This window comes from Rhinopithecus bieti, unplaced genomic scaffold, assembly GCF_001698545.2.
Source record: "Rhinopithecus bieti isolate Rb0 unplaced genomic scaffold, ASM169854v2 scaffold_32083, whole genome shotgun sequence".
Lineage (NCBI taxonomy): Eukaryota > Metazoa > Chordata > Mammalia > Primates > Cercopithecidae > Rhinopithecus > Rhinopithecus bieti.
In genome coordinates, this window is record NW_016814096.1 from 1,871,578 (window position 1) to 1,885,680 (window position 14,103).

Sequence of the window (14,103 nt, forward strand, 5' to 3'; positions counted from 1 at the left end):
GAGAGGAAAAGGTTTATATAAGAAATCTGATAGCCTCATCTTCTAATACACTTCTCAGCCTCTACTACTAATATCCTACTTTAACAAGCTGTTCTGAAGCCTAATCCAGTTAGTGAACAGTACGGCTGTTTTGAGTATAGGCAGTGGAAGATCAGTTTGTTCCTGATCATCTAGCAAAGGCATTCGTGTATTATTGCTCATTTGGAAATACCAACTTTGAAGTACTGTGTTTAATAGGCAGACACACTGTACTAAGCCACTGAACTAAGGCTTTATTCAGCAAATTAGGGTATCCTTTGCCCAGCATCATGCCAAGCACTAGGCATTTAGTGGTAACAAAAATCACTGTGGTTTCTGCTTTCATTGAACTGTCTAATCAAAGACACTGATACGACACCAAAGTGTAGCAAATGCCATGTTGGAGCAATGTGGTAGATACTAAAGCCATGACAGAGAGTGTATACCCTAGTTAAAATGATCAGGGGAGACAACTGAAAGGGGTAATTGAGCTAGATTTGAAGGGTAAGGGGTAGTAGACTAGTCAAAAGAAAGGGAGAGAAGAACATATCTAAACGTCTGATCACCAGTGACTGAAAGTACCAGGATCAAGTGGAAAGAGAAAGGACTAGCAGAGTTACAGGTTAGAGAAACAGGTAAAGACTACTGTGGACAGCGTAATAGTTGCATTTCATGTTTTGTCTCTTTAAGAACAGCTGCAAAATGTTTTCTCTTAAAAACAGTTGCAAACTATTGAAGGTTTTAAAGCTGTGTGTTGGGCCAGGTGTGGTGGCTCTTGCCTGAAATCCCAGCACTTCGGGAGTCTGAGGCAGGGGGATCATGAGGTCAGGAGTTTGAGACCAGCCTGGCCAATATGGTGAAACCCCGTCTCTACTAAAAATACTGAAACTAGCCGGGCGTGGTGGCATGCGCCTGTAGTCCCAGCTATTCGGGAGGCTGAGGCAGAAGAATCGCTTGAACCGGGTAAGTTGCAGTGAGCAGAGATGGCGCCACTGCACTCCAGCCTGGGCGACAGAGCGAGACTTCGTCTCAAAAAAAAAAAAAACCAAAAAACAAAATTGTTGTTTGGGGTGGGGGTGGTGGCTCACTTAATAACGTTGCCATTTAAATAACATTCAATGCAATGCTGAGAACATACGGACCAAGAGATGGTACGGAGGCTTGTTGGAGTGGTCCATGTGAGAAATAATGGATTCCAACTTAAGGTGGAGATGGGGTGGTGGTGGTGAATGGATTCTGTAGATACCCTATCTCACTGGTCACTACTCGGTATCCTTTGCTGATTTCTCCAGGCCTTGGATGTCAGACTCTCAGTATTCCAAATCAACTCCTTGATTACCCAACACCAGTTGATCAGAGCAAATGTTTTGGGTGCCATCTTCAATTTACTTTTATACCCTGTATCTAATTCTTAAAAGTGAGTTCACGTAGTTTAACTTGAATATCCAGTTATCTAATACTTTCAACCACTGCCACGACTACCATCCTAGCACAGGTGACAATAGCTTATAATTGTTCTCCCGTTTTTTACCGTTGCCTTCCTGTGGTTTAGTTTTTTGCCTAATAGCCTTTTAAGAGGGCAAAGCACATTTTCTCATTTCCCAGTCCCCCACAAACTCCAGTGGTTTCTCATCATGACTAGAATTCTAAATCTGGTCCTTCACTTGCCCACTGCTTTGGCCACAGACTGCCAGGACTTCTTCCCCATCTTGGAGCTTTTGTATGTACATCTTTGGCATGGGGGAGCATTTCACTCAGATACTGTCAGGGCTTATTCTTTCTAAATTTCAGGTCCTTGTTTCATCCAGTGTCACCCCGTCAGAGGCCTTCCGTGTTCGCTTCTAAAATAGTGCCCTTAGTCACTTCACTCACTGGATACTTTTGCTTAATAGCATTTAAAACAACCTAGAATTAACCACGAGGGGTAGTAACATTTTGGTCACTATCCCTTGTGAGCAGAATAGTGCATGGGCATATTGACATTTTGCTGAATGAACTAAAAAAAAATTTCATGATGAATGTTGGATTAAATGGGTGCTGCTGCTGATACTAAAATTGGAAGTGTCTATCTGGGGAAGGGGTTTGGATTCAGACATCTGCGGTATCCAGGAGGAAACATCAAGCAGTTGATAATGCTTTTTGAAGTTCAGCCATCTGCCCCAAAGTCAAGAATGCAACACACTATGTATAGGTTGTCCTTGTAGTCATGTTCTTGGAGTTTACTGGAAGCCCAGGGGGAGTAATTTCATTTGACGACCATATACAGGCCTAATGGGAGCCTCCAAAGTACAGAGGCAGCAGTCATGGGTAGATTACAGGATTCCCATCTGTAAGATTAGAACTGTGGGGGTGGAGGGACAAGCGAGACCAATAAAATAGCTCTAGTCGGCCGAGTTTCCTCAACTTCCGGGGATCGGTTAAATTGAGCACAGACAGCTGGATCCGTCGCGTCTCGCGTACCCAGGCTGACGCTGAGAACCCTGGGCCTACGTTGGCAGGCCCTGGGGGTGCGGACATCTATTTTGCCCTTCTCAGCCAAGGTACCTTAGTTCGGATATGAAGAGAGTGAAGAGGCAAACCGCACCCAATACCCCAGCTACCGCGAGCAGTGAGACTAAAATGCGCAACCGCAGTGGACATCTAGGCCCCAGCTCCGCCTCTGGTGGCTTACGTCATTACTCAGCGACAGCCTTGAGGAAGGTCCCTTCTCGCTCGCCATCGCTGCGACTTTAATGCGCTTGCGCACGTGCTGTGTACCAGTGCCTGAGAGGGGTGCGTGCCGCGGAGCCAGGCCAAGTCCGAGACCGGGTCACCAGGCATCCGCTAGGGGCAGTCAGCTGTGCCTTCTCTTTCGGAGTTGTTGCGTGCTCCCACGTGCTTCTGCTTCTCCACTGGCTGGGATCCGCCGGGCTCGGGACGCAGGTACCCAACGCGGGAGGGCCGGGTATGGATGCCAAGATCGGTGTCTGTGTTCTTCCTGGCCCGAGAGGGGACCAGCCTCAGGATGAAGGCTCTGCATCCAGACGGATACCTGGCCTACGCCGACTGTCCTCCACCCCTCTTTTGGGGCGCTCCTAGATAACAGAATCACCTCTCCAATACGCAGCCGCTCTCGGCGCGTGCTTCTCGAGCATCCTCGGGGATTGCGTGGCTTGATACTCACCCTCTAAGTGCCTGTAACTGGGGAGTCGGGTTGAATGGGTGGGTGACAACACTTGCTTTCCGTAGAGCTTGCCCGCAGTGCCTGGTGGCAGCTCTAACCTTTAAACTTAGGTAATCTGATTCCAGATCCTTCCACGTTCTTTTTTTTTTTTTTTTTTTTTTTTTTTTGAGACGGAGTCTCGCTCTGTCGCCCGGGCTGGAGTGCAATGGCCGGATCTCAGCTCACTGCAAGCTCCGCCTCCTGGGTTTACGCCATTCTCCTGCCTCAGTCTCCCGAGTAGCTGGGACTACAGGCGCCCGCCACCTCGCCCGGCTAGTTTTTTGTATTTTTAGTAGAGACGGGGTTTCACCGTGTTAGCCAGGATGGTCTCGATCTCCTGACCTCGTGATCCGCCCGTCTCGGCCTCCCAAAGTGCTGGGATTACAGGCTTGAGCCACCGCGCCCGGCCCCTTCCACGTTCTTAAATCCTTCACTGTGCACATTCCTTTATACTCTTTATTCAGCAGTCACATTCAGGACTTGGTTTTGTTTGCCAGTGCACCTAAAGTGGTGCCTGCCACCTAGATGTTATGTGTAGATAGATAAATGAATGAGTGAGTGAAAAATAATCACCTCCAAGGCCTTCCCCATCCAGGCCTTCCATGACAGCTTCAGCCTGTAGTAATCTCAGCGCTTCCTTCATCTGACCCCTCACTATAGCTGTTTTTTTTTTACATCTAATTTTACTTATTATTTTGTTCCTCATCTCATTCTTTTAAATACCTTCTTCAAGAAGAATGCAGGCTTGAAGTCAAGGGCCTTGTGGTACTACTTCTGGGGCTCCCACAGTAGCTAGAGCAAGAGGCAGCCCCCATTAATTAGTTGTTGATTGATTTTTGCGGGCTCTTTATGTGGCCGGCAACACAGGGTTTACAAGTTGAGAAGATTGGTGAACTGGGAAGAGCTCAGGTTTTGGAGTCGGGAAGACTTGAGGGTGAATTCTGTCTCTGTCGTTTTTCTGCCTCGGGGTATTTGAATTCTTTATACTTTCTCCTTTACTTATAAATTGAGGTCCTTGACTTAGTGTTTTATAGTAAGACATATGCTAAAATCTGTGTTTGGATTGAAAGGTTAGAAGGGACAGTTAAAGTGTGGTGTGGTTCAGTAAATAAGCTTTATGTTTATAATGCAGTAGGTACCGGAATTTCTAAGTAGCATGTCACTTTTACATCTAAGTAGCATGTCACTTTTACAGTGATATTTCTGACGTTTTTATTGTGATGATGCAATATTTTACTGTAGGTAATCACAGAACTTTTTTTTTTTTTTTTTTTTTTTGAGACAGAGTCTCGCTCTGTCGCCTAGGTTGGAGTGCAATGGCACATGATCTCGGCTCACTGCAACTTCCGCCTCCCGGTTTCAAGTGATTCTCTTGCCTCAGCCTCTCCTGCAGCTCCACCACCACTCCCGGCTAAGTTTTGTATTTTTGGTAGAGATGGGGTTTCGCCATGTTGGCCAGGCTGGTCTCGAATTCCCGGGTGATCCACCCGCCTCTGCCTTTCAAAGTGCTGGGCTTACAGGCGTGAACCACCACACCCGGCGAGAACTTCCGCGAGAACTTTTGAGGTCTGTCTGTACAAAGGCTTCAGTATAGTTTTCCCTAAAATGAGGAAACATTTTGGACGCACACATGGAATTATTCATTGATAGTTATTGATTTCCCTGACTTTATTAGTAACACGTGAATTTTTTAAGACTCCACAAAAACAAAAGAACAAAATAAATGTCCCACCATCCAGAAGTAGCTACTTTATACTTTGATACTTCCTTCCAGTCTTTTTTTCCCCTCTGTTATGTGTATGCATCAGAAATGTTATCATACTTTATTCTGTCATGATTCTGTCATAAACACCTATATCCATATCCTTAGTTATTAAAAATGCTTGGCTGAGTGTGGTGGCTCATGCCTGTAATCCCAGCACTTTGGGAGGCTGAGGTGGGCGGACTGGGTGGTCAAGAGATCGAGACCATCCTGGCCAACGTGTGCCTGTAGTCGCAGCTACTCGGGAGGCTGAGGCAGGAGGATTGGTTGAACCCAGGAGGCAGAGGTAGCAGGAAGCCAAGATCATGCCACTGCACTCCAGCCTGGCGACAGAGTGAGACTCCGTCTCAAAAACAAACAAAATGCTTTGGATATTTGGATATACCCTATGTATTTTAGTCATTCTCCTACTTTTTTGAATATACAAGTTTCTGATTTTTAAAAAGACTTTAATAGAGGTGAATTACAGGCTTCCCAGGCTGAGGGAAGGTTTTCTCACCTCCCAAGCCAAAGGTTTCCTGAGTTTAAAACTAGAGACTGATGTCTTCCTTATGGAGCTCTTAGAGGGTTAAGTAAGACAATATTTATAGATATGCCTAGCACAGTCCCTGGCCCCACAAGAGGCAGCCAGCTAATGTTTCTTAGACAGTCTAGTGCACATGGCCAGTTGTATTTCTTTCTCTTTTAGTAATAATTTTTCACCATGCATCGGAAAAAGGTGGATAACCGAATCCGGATTCTCATTGAGAATGGGGTAGCTGAGCGGCAAAGATCTCTCTTTGTTGTAGTCGGAGATCGAGGAAAAGATCAGGTATGAACTGGTAAATGTTTCCTGAATTACTTTTTCTCTTGTCCAAAAGACTCAGCGTGTTTAAGCACTCTGGTGTTTCAGGACATAATGGCATTAAGATCTCTTTGGCTGGTAAGATGCCTAGTGGGAACCTTTATTTCCTGGAAGTGGTGAATTCTCTGTATTTAGATTGATTAGCAGACAAGCTAATACCTTTTGAAGCCTGGGGTGGTGGGTTGACCACAAGGTTAACTGTATGTGACCTGGCTTCTAGTCCAAACCTGGTCATTGCTCGCCTAGGGACCTTGGGCACTTCCCTTCCCTGGCCCTCAATTTAGTTTCCACATCTGTCAAATGAGGTCTTAAGCCTGGCAGTCTCTAAAGTCTCTTTTGTGCCTGAAATTCTGTGACTTTTTTGTTTGGCAGGTGGTAATACTTCATCACATGTTATCCAAAGCAACTGTGAAGGCTCGGCCTTCAGTGCTGTGGTGTTATAAGAAAGAGCTGGGGTTTAGCAGGTAAGCTGGGCTCTTCATGTGTTTTATCCAACTTACGATTCCTGCTCATTAGTTAAATGCCAGGAAATGATTCCTTGACATATTTTTTGTGGGTCTTTAGTGGAGGTGCTATCTCTGAGGACAAATGGAGCTGATATCCTTTCTTCATTCCTGAAAATAAGTTTCAAATCATTTTCATGCTTTTTAAGTCACAAATCCAATACCTTCCCTTCTGCATATGGTTTTCCTTCCTGCTTTTCTAGGCCGATTAAGCCCATCTCATTGCAAGTTCCTTCAAACTGTCTTTCCTACCTCAAATTTATTCCACCTTTTCACTATCTCTTTTTTTCTCCCCTTCTTTCATGGAGGGGGATATGCCTCATCCTATGTCCAAGGAAAATCCCTTTATGTACCCTGTGTCTCCTCCCTCACCTCTTTCAGGACCTTATTGTCTTTCCTCTACTGGTCACCCCATATCCTTTGGAAACTTTCTCCTTCCTGTAAACATGCTCAGATCTTTCTGTTATCAAAAGCTGATTACTTACATACCCAGATTTCTCTCTCAGGTTAGCATTTCTTCCCATTTTTATTGCCATATACCTTAAAACAGAAATCTTTTGCATTTAGTAGCACTTTTGCAGTCTGGTTTCTGCTTCTATAATTGTGATCAAATTGTGCCGTTAGACATCCCCAGCAGATTGATGCCTAATGCGTCAACTTTTCTCTCTCTTTCTCCTCCTTTTCAGAGCTCTGCCTCTTCTTCTACCAGTTCACTGTTGTATTTGACGGTAGGCTATTTGAAGCTGTGGTAGTCAAGACTTTTAGTCACAGATAACGAACTTTCAACACAAATACAATTTGGCACAAAGGGATTTCATTGAGGTATATGGGATATTTCCTGGAATCCAAGGGGATAAGATTTCAACCCTGCTCACGGGTGATCTAGAACCAGAGTGCTAATGTTCCCAGCTCAATTTGTCATCTCGGCATATCTGCTCTATGCAGACCAGCTTTCTCACTGCAGACCAGCTTTCTGTTTTCTGTTGTCCCCCTAGTAGAAACAACACTGGAGTTTTCCTTGTTTCAGGCCCAGCCATGTGGAAATTGGACTTTTTCCCAAAATTCTGGTGGAAAGATGCCTACTCCTGGCCAGAGGAGGGTGGGGTTGGTCATAGTATAATAGGAAGTTGGAAGTTCTACCTACAACTTTGTGTTTGGAGAAGTTTGGGATGTGATGGGGAGTGCTCTTCCTTGGCAGATAACCACCATGGCATCATCTCAGAAATAGTCTCGTTTTTTGGCTTCAGTGTCTTTGCTCAGACTACCTTCTGGAGCTCTTCTCTTTCCCTGGATCTTGTCTCCTTACTCTAAACCTAGCTGGCATATGCGATTCTGTCCTTGAGACTCTTCTAATTTCCAAATGTGCTCATCTCCGATCTGACTCTGAAAGCCTGTCTCCAGCTCTGGCTGCTTTATGCTGTGAGTAACCACCCTGCTTTTCTTTGCTCATGCTGTCTCCTCTGCTTGGAATGCCACTTCCACCTCCATGGTATCACCTACTGAAATCCTCCCTGGTTCTCAGGGCCTGCCTCCTCCATGAAACTTTTCCCGAGCCCCCCAGTCATACCTGATGGTTCCTCTACCTTCCTCTGCACTTGTCCTTCTCCTATAATGTTTGTCACTGGATGCTCTTGCTTTGGGATAGAGTCACGTACATACTGTGACTTAACGTTCATTTTTTTTTCTTTTATCTTTTTTTTTTTTTTTTTTTTTTTTGCTTTCAGGTGATAAGCTCATTCAGTTAGGAGCCCTCTCCTATTTATCTTTGTATTTTCATATTTTCAACTGTTTTAGCATGTTTGTCATAGGTACTCAGTATACATTGAGTTGGATGTATTGTTAACAGGCTCTAAAATTATTTTAATTGAAATTAGTTCCAGAGGCTAAACTTGCCCCTGTCCTATGGTCTTAAAGTAAAGGGATTCTGCCTAAAGGAAACCAGACAATCTTAAGAGCCTTATTGTTGAAATGTGAAAAGTGCAGAAAACCCAAAGATGAAAATAAAAAGCATTTCACTGTCTAGGCATTGTCAGCATCTAGATGTTTATTACTGGTATGTGGTTTTGAACCATAATTGGTATTCTGTTGTATATACTCTCATATTTTGAGAGGTAGGCATTTTTAATACAGATTGAGAATAAGGCTTGCTGCCTATCCCAGAATTTTAAGTTTTTAGGGCTTCTGGTTTTCAATATTTTTCATTTGGCAAATGTGAGACGGATGTGGAATTAGGCAATTCAGAGTCTTCTGCGCAGATTTGCCTTTTGAATTTAAACCAGCTGGCTTCACTTCTAAAATATATTTTGTACCTCTTATAGCTCTTCCGCCCTACCCCTGCCTTGCTGTGGCGGAGCATTATGTTCAAGCTAATGCCTGCTTGTAAGTCATGGGCTTAAGGCCTGAGCCAGAAGGAACAGTGGAGATAAACTCACCCACTGCCTTGGTTCATAGATGAGGAAGTAGAGGCCCACAGGAGGAAGGGCCTTTGTTCTAGCTATTAAGTTAGACAACTATGGTAAAATTTTGATCAGCTGTAATCCTCCATTCTAGAACGTTCTAGTTCTCTCTTTTGGTAAAGGAAAGGTAAATAGCAGCTGGATATGCAGGGTTTTTAAGACCAAAAAAATTCAGGGATTCCTTAGAGATGTCCAGATTCCATTCTGATCCCTGTGTCCTATATCATTATTGTCTTATATAAGACCTGCCCTTGAAGACATAATCCCACATTCTCGGGAAGGAAGTCCTCTTGGAAGGATGAATAAAGTAATGTGCCATCACCTTGTCTTTCCCAGGATCTCTGGGGAACAGCACAGTGTAGTTGAAACATTGGCTTATGACTGAGATAATGAGGCCGCTCAGGTTTGGTTTCAAGCTCTGGCTTTGGCCAAATGTGAGGGTTAGCTACCCTGTTACCCAACTTTTAAAGCAAAGTATTTGCTCGAGGTCACAGAGCAAAATAGCAGTGTTCACACATAGACTTATCACTCTTACTCCAAGCCCTTAAGCACTCTAATGCCTCTCCACTGCCCTCCACCTGAAGTGGACCTTACACTTTCAAGTTCCCTACTAGCTCTGAAAGTCTAAGTGGGTGATCACTGAGCCTGTCCCCTGGTTCCAACTCTTTAGCCTCTCTGGTTAACTGACTCTCATGGGACTGGGGGCGTGTGATTGCAGTCACCGGAAGAAAAGAATGCGACAGCTGCAGAAGAAAATAAAGAATGGAACATTGAACATAAAGCAGGATGACCCCTTTGAACTCTTCATAGCAGCCACAAACATTCGCTACTGCTACTACAATGAGACCCACAAGATCCTGGGCAATACCTTCGGCATGTGTGTGCTGCAGGTGGGTGATTTCCTCTAGCCTGTGATTGAAGGCAGAGTCTTGAGGGTTGCTTGGGCTGCCTGGCTTTCCACTGGAAACAAATGTACAGTAAGGAGAGGAGAGTCCCATATTCCCTATCCCCAAGTATTATTAGTGGAAATCCCGGCCACTTTCCAAAGTACACTTGGTTACTTACCCCATATAAAAAGAGAATTTTCTACTTAAATCAGCACTTGTCTAGAGACACCGGAACTGTAGTGATGGATTGTTATAACTGGTTTTAACTAGCTAAAGCTGATAAAGCAAATGCCAGAGACTTTGCGTGCCTCTAGGACCCCAGGTCCTTATTGGCGTTCACCAAAGACTTTCTTGTCCAGTGAGCAATAGGACTTGTTTTCCAACTGGAATACAGACCAAAGCACTTAAATGTCCTGTCCAGAGTGCCTGAGTAGCATACCCACCATGAAGGCCCCTCTCCCCCTTTCTAGCCCTTAAAAACTCCTCACTTTATCTCTCAGAGACTACTTGGTGAATTTCTGCACTGGTGTGTATTCTCTTGCCTGGCAAGTTAATAGACTAAGTGTCACTTTGTATGTGTGTGTGTATGCATGTGCGTGTAAGCTCTGGTGGTCTTTGTTTTATTCTTTGTTTCTTTGACTCCTGTGCCACCTCCCTTCCCCATTCTCCCAAAAAAGACAAGACAAAATTAAGCACAAATCCCCACATTCATTGTGTTCATTATATACACCTACGACTGTGCCCTTTATTATGTCGAGTTACATACCTCAGAAAATATGGGTTGTCTCCTGTACTCCTGGCTTACTTCCCACCTTGGAGATCAAAAAAGAGGGCGTTTTGCCTCTTTCACCTTTACTCAGGGGAATGCCCTGGGTGATCACTGATTCGTAGGGAGCGGTCTTCTGCTTGCTGCCTTGATCAATTGCCTGAGTAATGACTCCTGGGAGCAGTAGCTCCCCCATGTGGTATAGTTTTGTCAAACAGGTTTGGGCTATAAATGTCAGAAAATGTAAGATGTTTCTGAAATTCAAGTGTGAATCAATGAAGGTTGGAAAATTTGTTTCCAAATCAGATTTTATCAGAGAGGTTTTTGACATATAAAACAGTGTCTCTAATAAGAGACCCATTTTTGGCATATAAAACCAGGTATTCATATATTCGGGGGCTCGGTCCTCTTCTGTGGTGCCCCGTGTGTGTATCCTGGGAAGTCAAGGTGGGAAGAAGTACGGTCTTAGCTTTATGCTCTGAAGTCGTCTTTTTGCCTTATCACCTTGCTTTGGTTAAGAGTCCCTTGGGTTGGGCCAGGTGCGGTGGCTCACCTGTAATCCCAGCATTTTGGGAGGCCCAGGTGGGTCGTGAGCCAAGATTGTGCCACCGCATTGCAGCCTGGGTGACAGAGCGAGACTCCATCTCAAAAAAAAAGTCCCTTGGGTTGGTATTCGCATGAATACCCTTTCTCACACCCCCTTCTTCCAGGATTTCGAAGCCTTAACTCCAAACTTGCTGGCCAGGACTGTAGAAACAGTGGAAGGTGGTGGGCTAGTGGTCATCCTCCTACGGACCATGAACTCACTCAAGCAGTTGTACACAATGACCATGGTAAGCAACTGTTTTTTTAACTTGTGAGGGTTCAAGTAAATCTGTTTTGGCTGTGTTCTGCTTTCTTTAAAGAATTCCTGTTGGGCAGCTCCAGTGAGTAGCCAGCACAGCCTCAGGGCTAAGAGCTCTTTGATTTTAACTAGTGAAAAAGTCACTGCAGTTAAATCTCAGGGTCCCTGAGTGTGCCTAGGAATCTCTTAATTTCACCTTTGTTTTCAGGCATTTGCAAATTCTACACCAGTGAGATTCAGATATGATGCAGCTTTTATGTAGTTAAGTTTTCTGGAATAATACTGTATAAGGAGCAATGCCAGTGCCTAAATTTGTGTATTGCAAAAAAAAAAAAAGGACCACGTGCAGACTCCTCACTGGCCCTTATCCTAATGGATGACTAAGGAACATTTGCTAGTTGTACTCCCAGTTTGGCAAGAATTTCAACTCCAGCAGATATTCTGTTCTCCCAAAGCAAAAGACACTGAGGACGTGGTGAGGAGTTAGGGATATGTCTCACTGATGCAGAGCTGGTCTCCTCTCTCTATCAGTGTTGCCAAGTCAGTGTTCAGAGGCAAGTTTTAAGTCATGCCCATGCCCAACAGCTCTGTAATGGTGGTCGGCTTGGACTTGGTCTGATGAAATGAACTTTCCTCAAATCTTAGGGGCTGTTTCTTGTCATTACTTCTCCCATCATCACTTGCACTACAGCCCTTTTGGCCTCCTCGAACGTCCTCAGGCATGCCCAGCACACACTCATGCTAGAGCCTTGACACTTGCTGTTCCCACTGGAATGTGCTTCCTCTGGACCTCTGCCTGGCTCACTTCCTCATTGCATTCAAGTCCTTGCTCAGATATCACCTCATCCGTGTGGTCTTTCCTCACACCCTGTTTACAGTAGGCAGCTCTGCCTGTCACTCCTTAACCGGCTTTATTTTTCTTCAGAGCACTTGACAGTTACCTAAAGTTATTATTATTAGTCTGTCCTTCTGTACTAGTCTCTAAATTTCATTGGAAGGCTAGGCACAGTGGCTCACGCCTGTAATCCCAGCACTTTGGGAGTCTGAGATGGGCGGATCACCTTAGGTCAAGAGTTTAAGACCAGCCTGGCCAACATGGTGAAACCTCATCTCTACCAAAAATACAAAAAAAATTAACCACTTATGGTGGCACACACCTGTAATTCCAGCTACTAGGGAGGCTGAGGCAGGAAAATCGCTTGAACTCAGGAGGTGGAGGTTGCAGTGAGCTGAGGTCACGCCACTGCACTCCAGCCTGAGCGACAGAGCAAGACTCCGTCTCAAAAAGTAAAAAAATAAAAATAAATAAATAAATAAATAAATAAATTTGATTGGAACAGAGAGTTAGTTTTCCTTGCTGTTACCTTTCCAGATCTTAGAACAGTGCCTGGCATTTAGTAAGCATTCCTTAGATATTTGAGAGTGAATGAATGACTTTGTGTTCACATCAGTTTGTTCTTCCTCTCTCTCTTACATGGCTACCTACTTACCCTTCAGGCCTCAGCTTATCTCAGAGAGGCCCTCCCTCATTACCCTACATAAGTGACCCCCACTTGCTATCCGTGCAGTCTGTATTTCACATGTAGCATTTGCCAAAATGTATATGTATCTACTCATTTTTCTTCCTCCATTACACTCCAAGTGCCATGAGAACAGAGATCATGCTTTGTTCACTAGTGTATACACAGCATATCTGGCACACAGCATGCCAGTTTTATGAAATGAATATAACTTAGGATGCTAGAAAAAAATGTGGAAAAGTGAAAGATTTTAATAAGTAACATTGCATACGGTGTCTGATCCCAGTTTTAGCAAATACCACTTGGCACAGCAGGGTGTGTGGGAGTGATTTTGTTTCCAGCAAGATTGCCCATGTCTCCTTGGATAGAGCTTTGTATTTGGACCCTGGTCCTCAGCACTGTTTGCATGCCTTTGTTAATGGATGTTGTCTTTCTTTGTTAGGATGTGCATTCCAGGTACAGAACTGAGGCCCATCAGGATGTGGTGGGAAGATTTAATGAAAGGTAGGTCTATAGTTCCTCCCAATTGTGGGGCAGTCACATTGGGAGGGATATTTTTATCTTGGACTCAACTGAAAGCTTTGCTTTTGCATTGGGGAAAGTAGTACAAGATTCCAAAAATGATGAAATTCTTGACAGCAGCAGCAGTTGTGAGACTAACTGGAAGCAGTGAAATGTAGTAGAAAGTTGGAGCCAGGAAACCTCAATTTTGTCTTGCTGCTGGCCCTGACAGTTCAGTTAAACCAAGTTACTCTCTCTGGCTCTTAGCTTACTCATCTTTTAAAGGAGTGATTTTTCTGGATCACTGTTTCCCAGAAGATATTTCATAGAACACTAGTTTTCCAAACTTTTATTATGGATATGACATATTGGCATAGTAAAATGATAAGAAAATATGGGGGGTGGTGAGATGTAATTAGAGGCAGAAAAAGGCGACAAAGTGTTTCTTCCGAGCAAAGGATCACCCATAATTTCAAATATGATACACAATTTGTTATCTGAAATTAAATATTTATTTATTTATTTGTTTATTTCGAGACGGAGTCTCACTGTGTTGCCCAGGCTGGAGTGTAGTGGCGCGATCTTGGCTCACTGCAACCTCTGCCTCCTGGGTCGAGTGATTCTCCTGTATCAGCCTCCCGAGTAGCTGGGATTTCAGGTGCCTGCCACCACACTCGGCTAATTTTTTGTATTGTTATTATTTTTTTGAGACAGAGTCTCGCTCTGATGCCCAGGCTGGAGTACAGTGGCACGATCTTGGCTCACTGCAACCTCTGCCTCCCGGGTTCAAGCAATTCTTG

General features: G+C 44.4%; 1 protein-coding gene across 1 annotated transcript in view; it reads left to right on the plus strand.

Annotated features, from left to right (window-relative positions):
* Positions 1 to 2,317: 2,317 nt before the first annotated feature.
* Positions 2,318 to 14,103, plus strand: part of NAT10 (N-acetyltransferase 10) — a 41,811-nt gene continuing 30,025 nt past the window's right edge. Inside the window, exons 1-6 of the mRNA XM_017849689.1 lie at positions 2,318 to 2,940; positions 5,671 to 5,793; positions 6,199 to 6,290; positions 9,504 to 9,675; positions 11,149 to 11,271; positions 13,245 to 13,306. Of these exons, the coding sequence (XP_017705178.1) occupies positions 5,686 to 5,793; positions 6,199 to 6,290; positions 9,504 to 9,675; positions 11,149 to 11,271; positions 13,245 to 13,306 (557 nt within the window). The 5' untranslated portion in view covers positions 2,318 to 2,940; positions 5,671 to 5,685. The remainder of the gene's footprint in view (positions 2,941 to 5,670; positions 5,794 to 6,198; positions 6,291 to 9,503; positions 9,676 to 11,148; positions 11,272 to 13,244; positions 13,307 to 14,103) is intronic.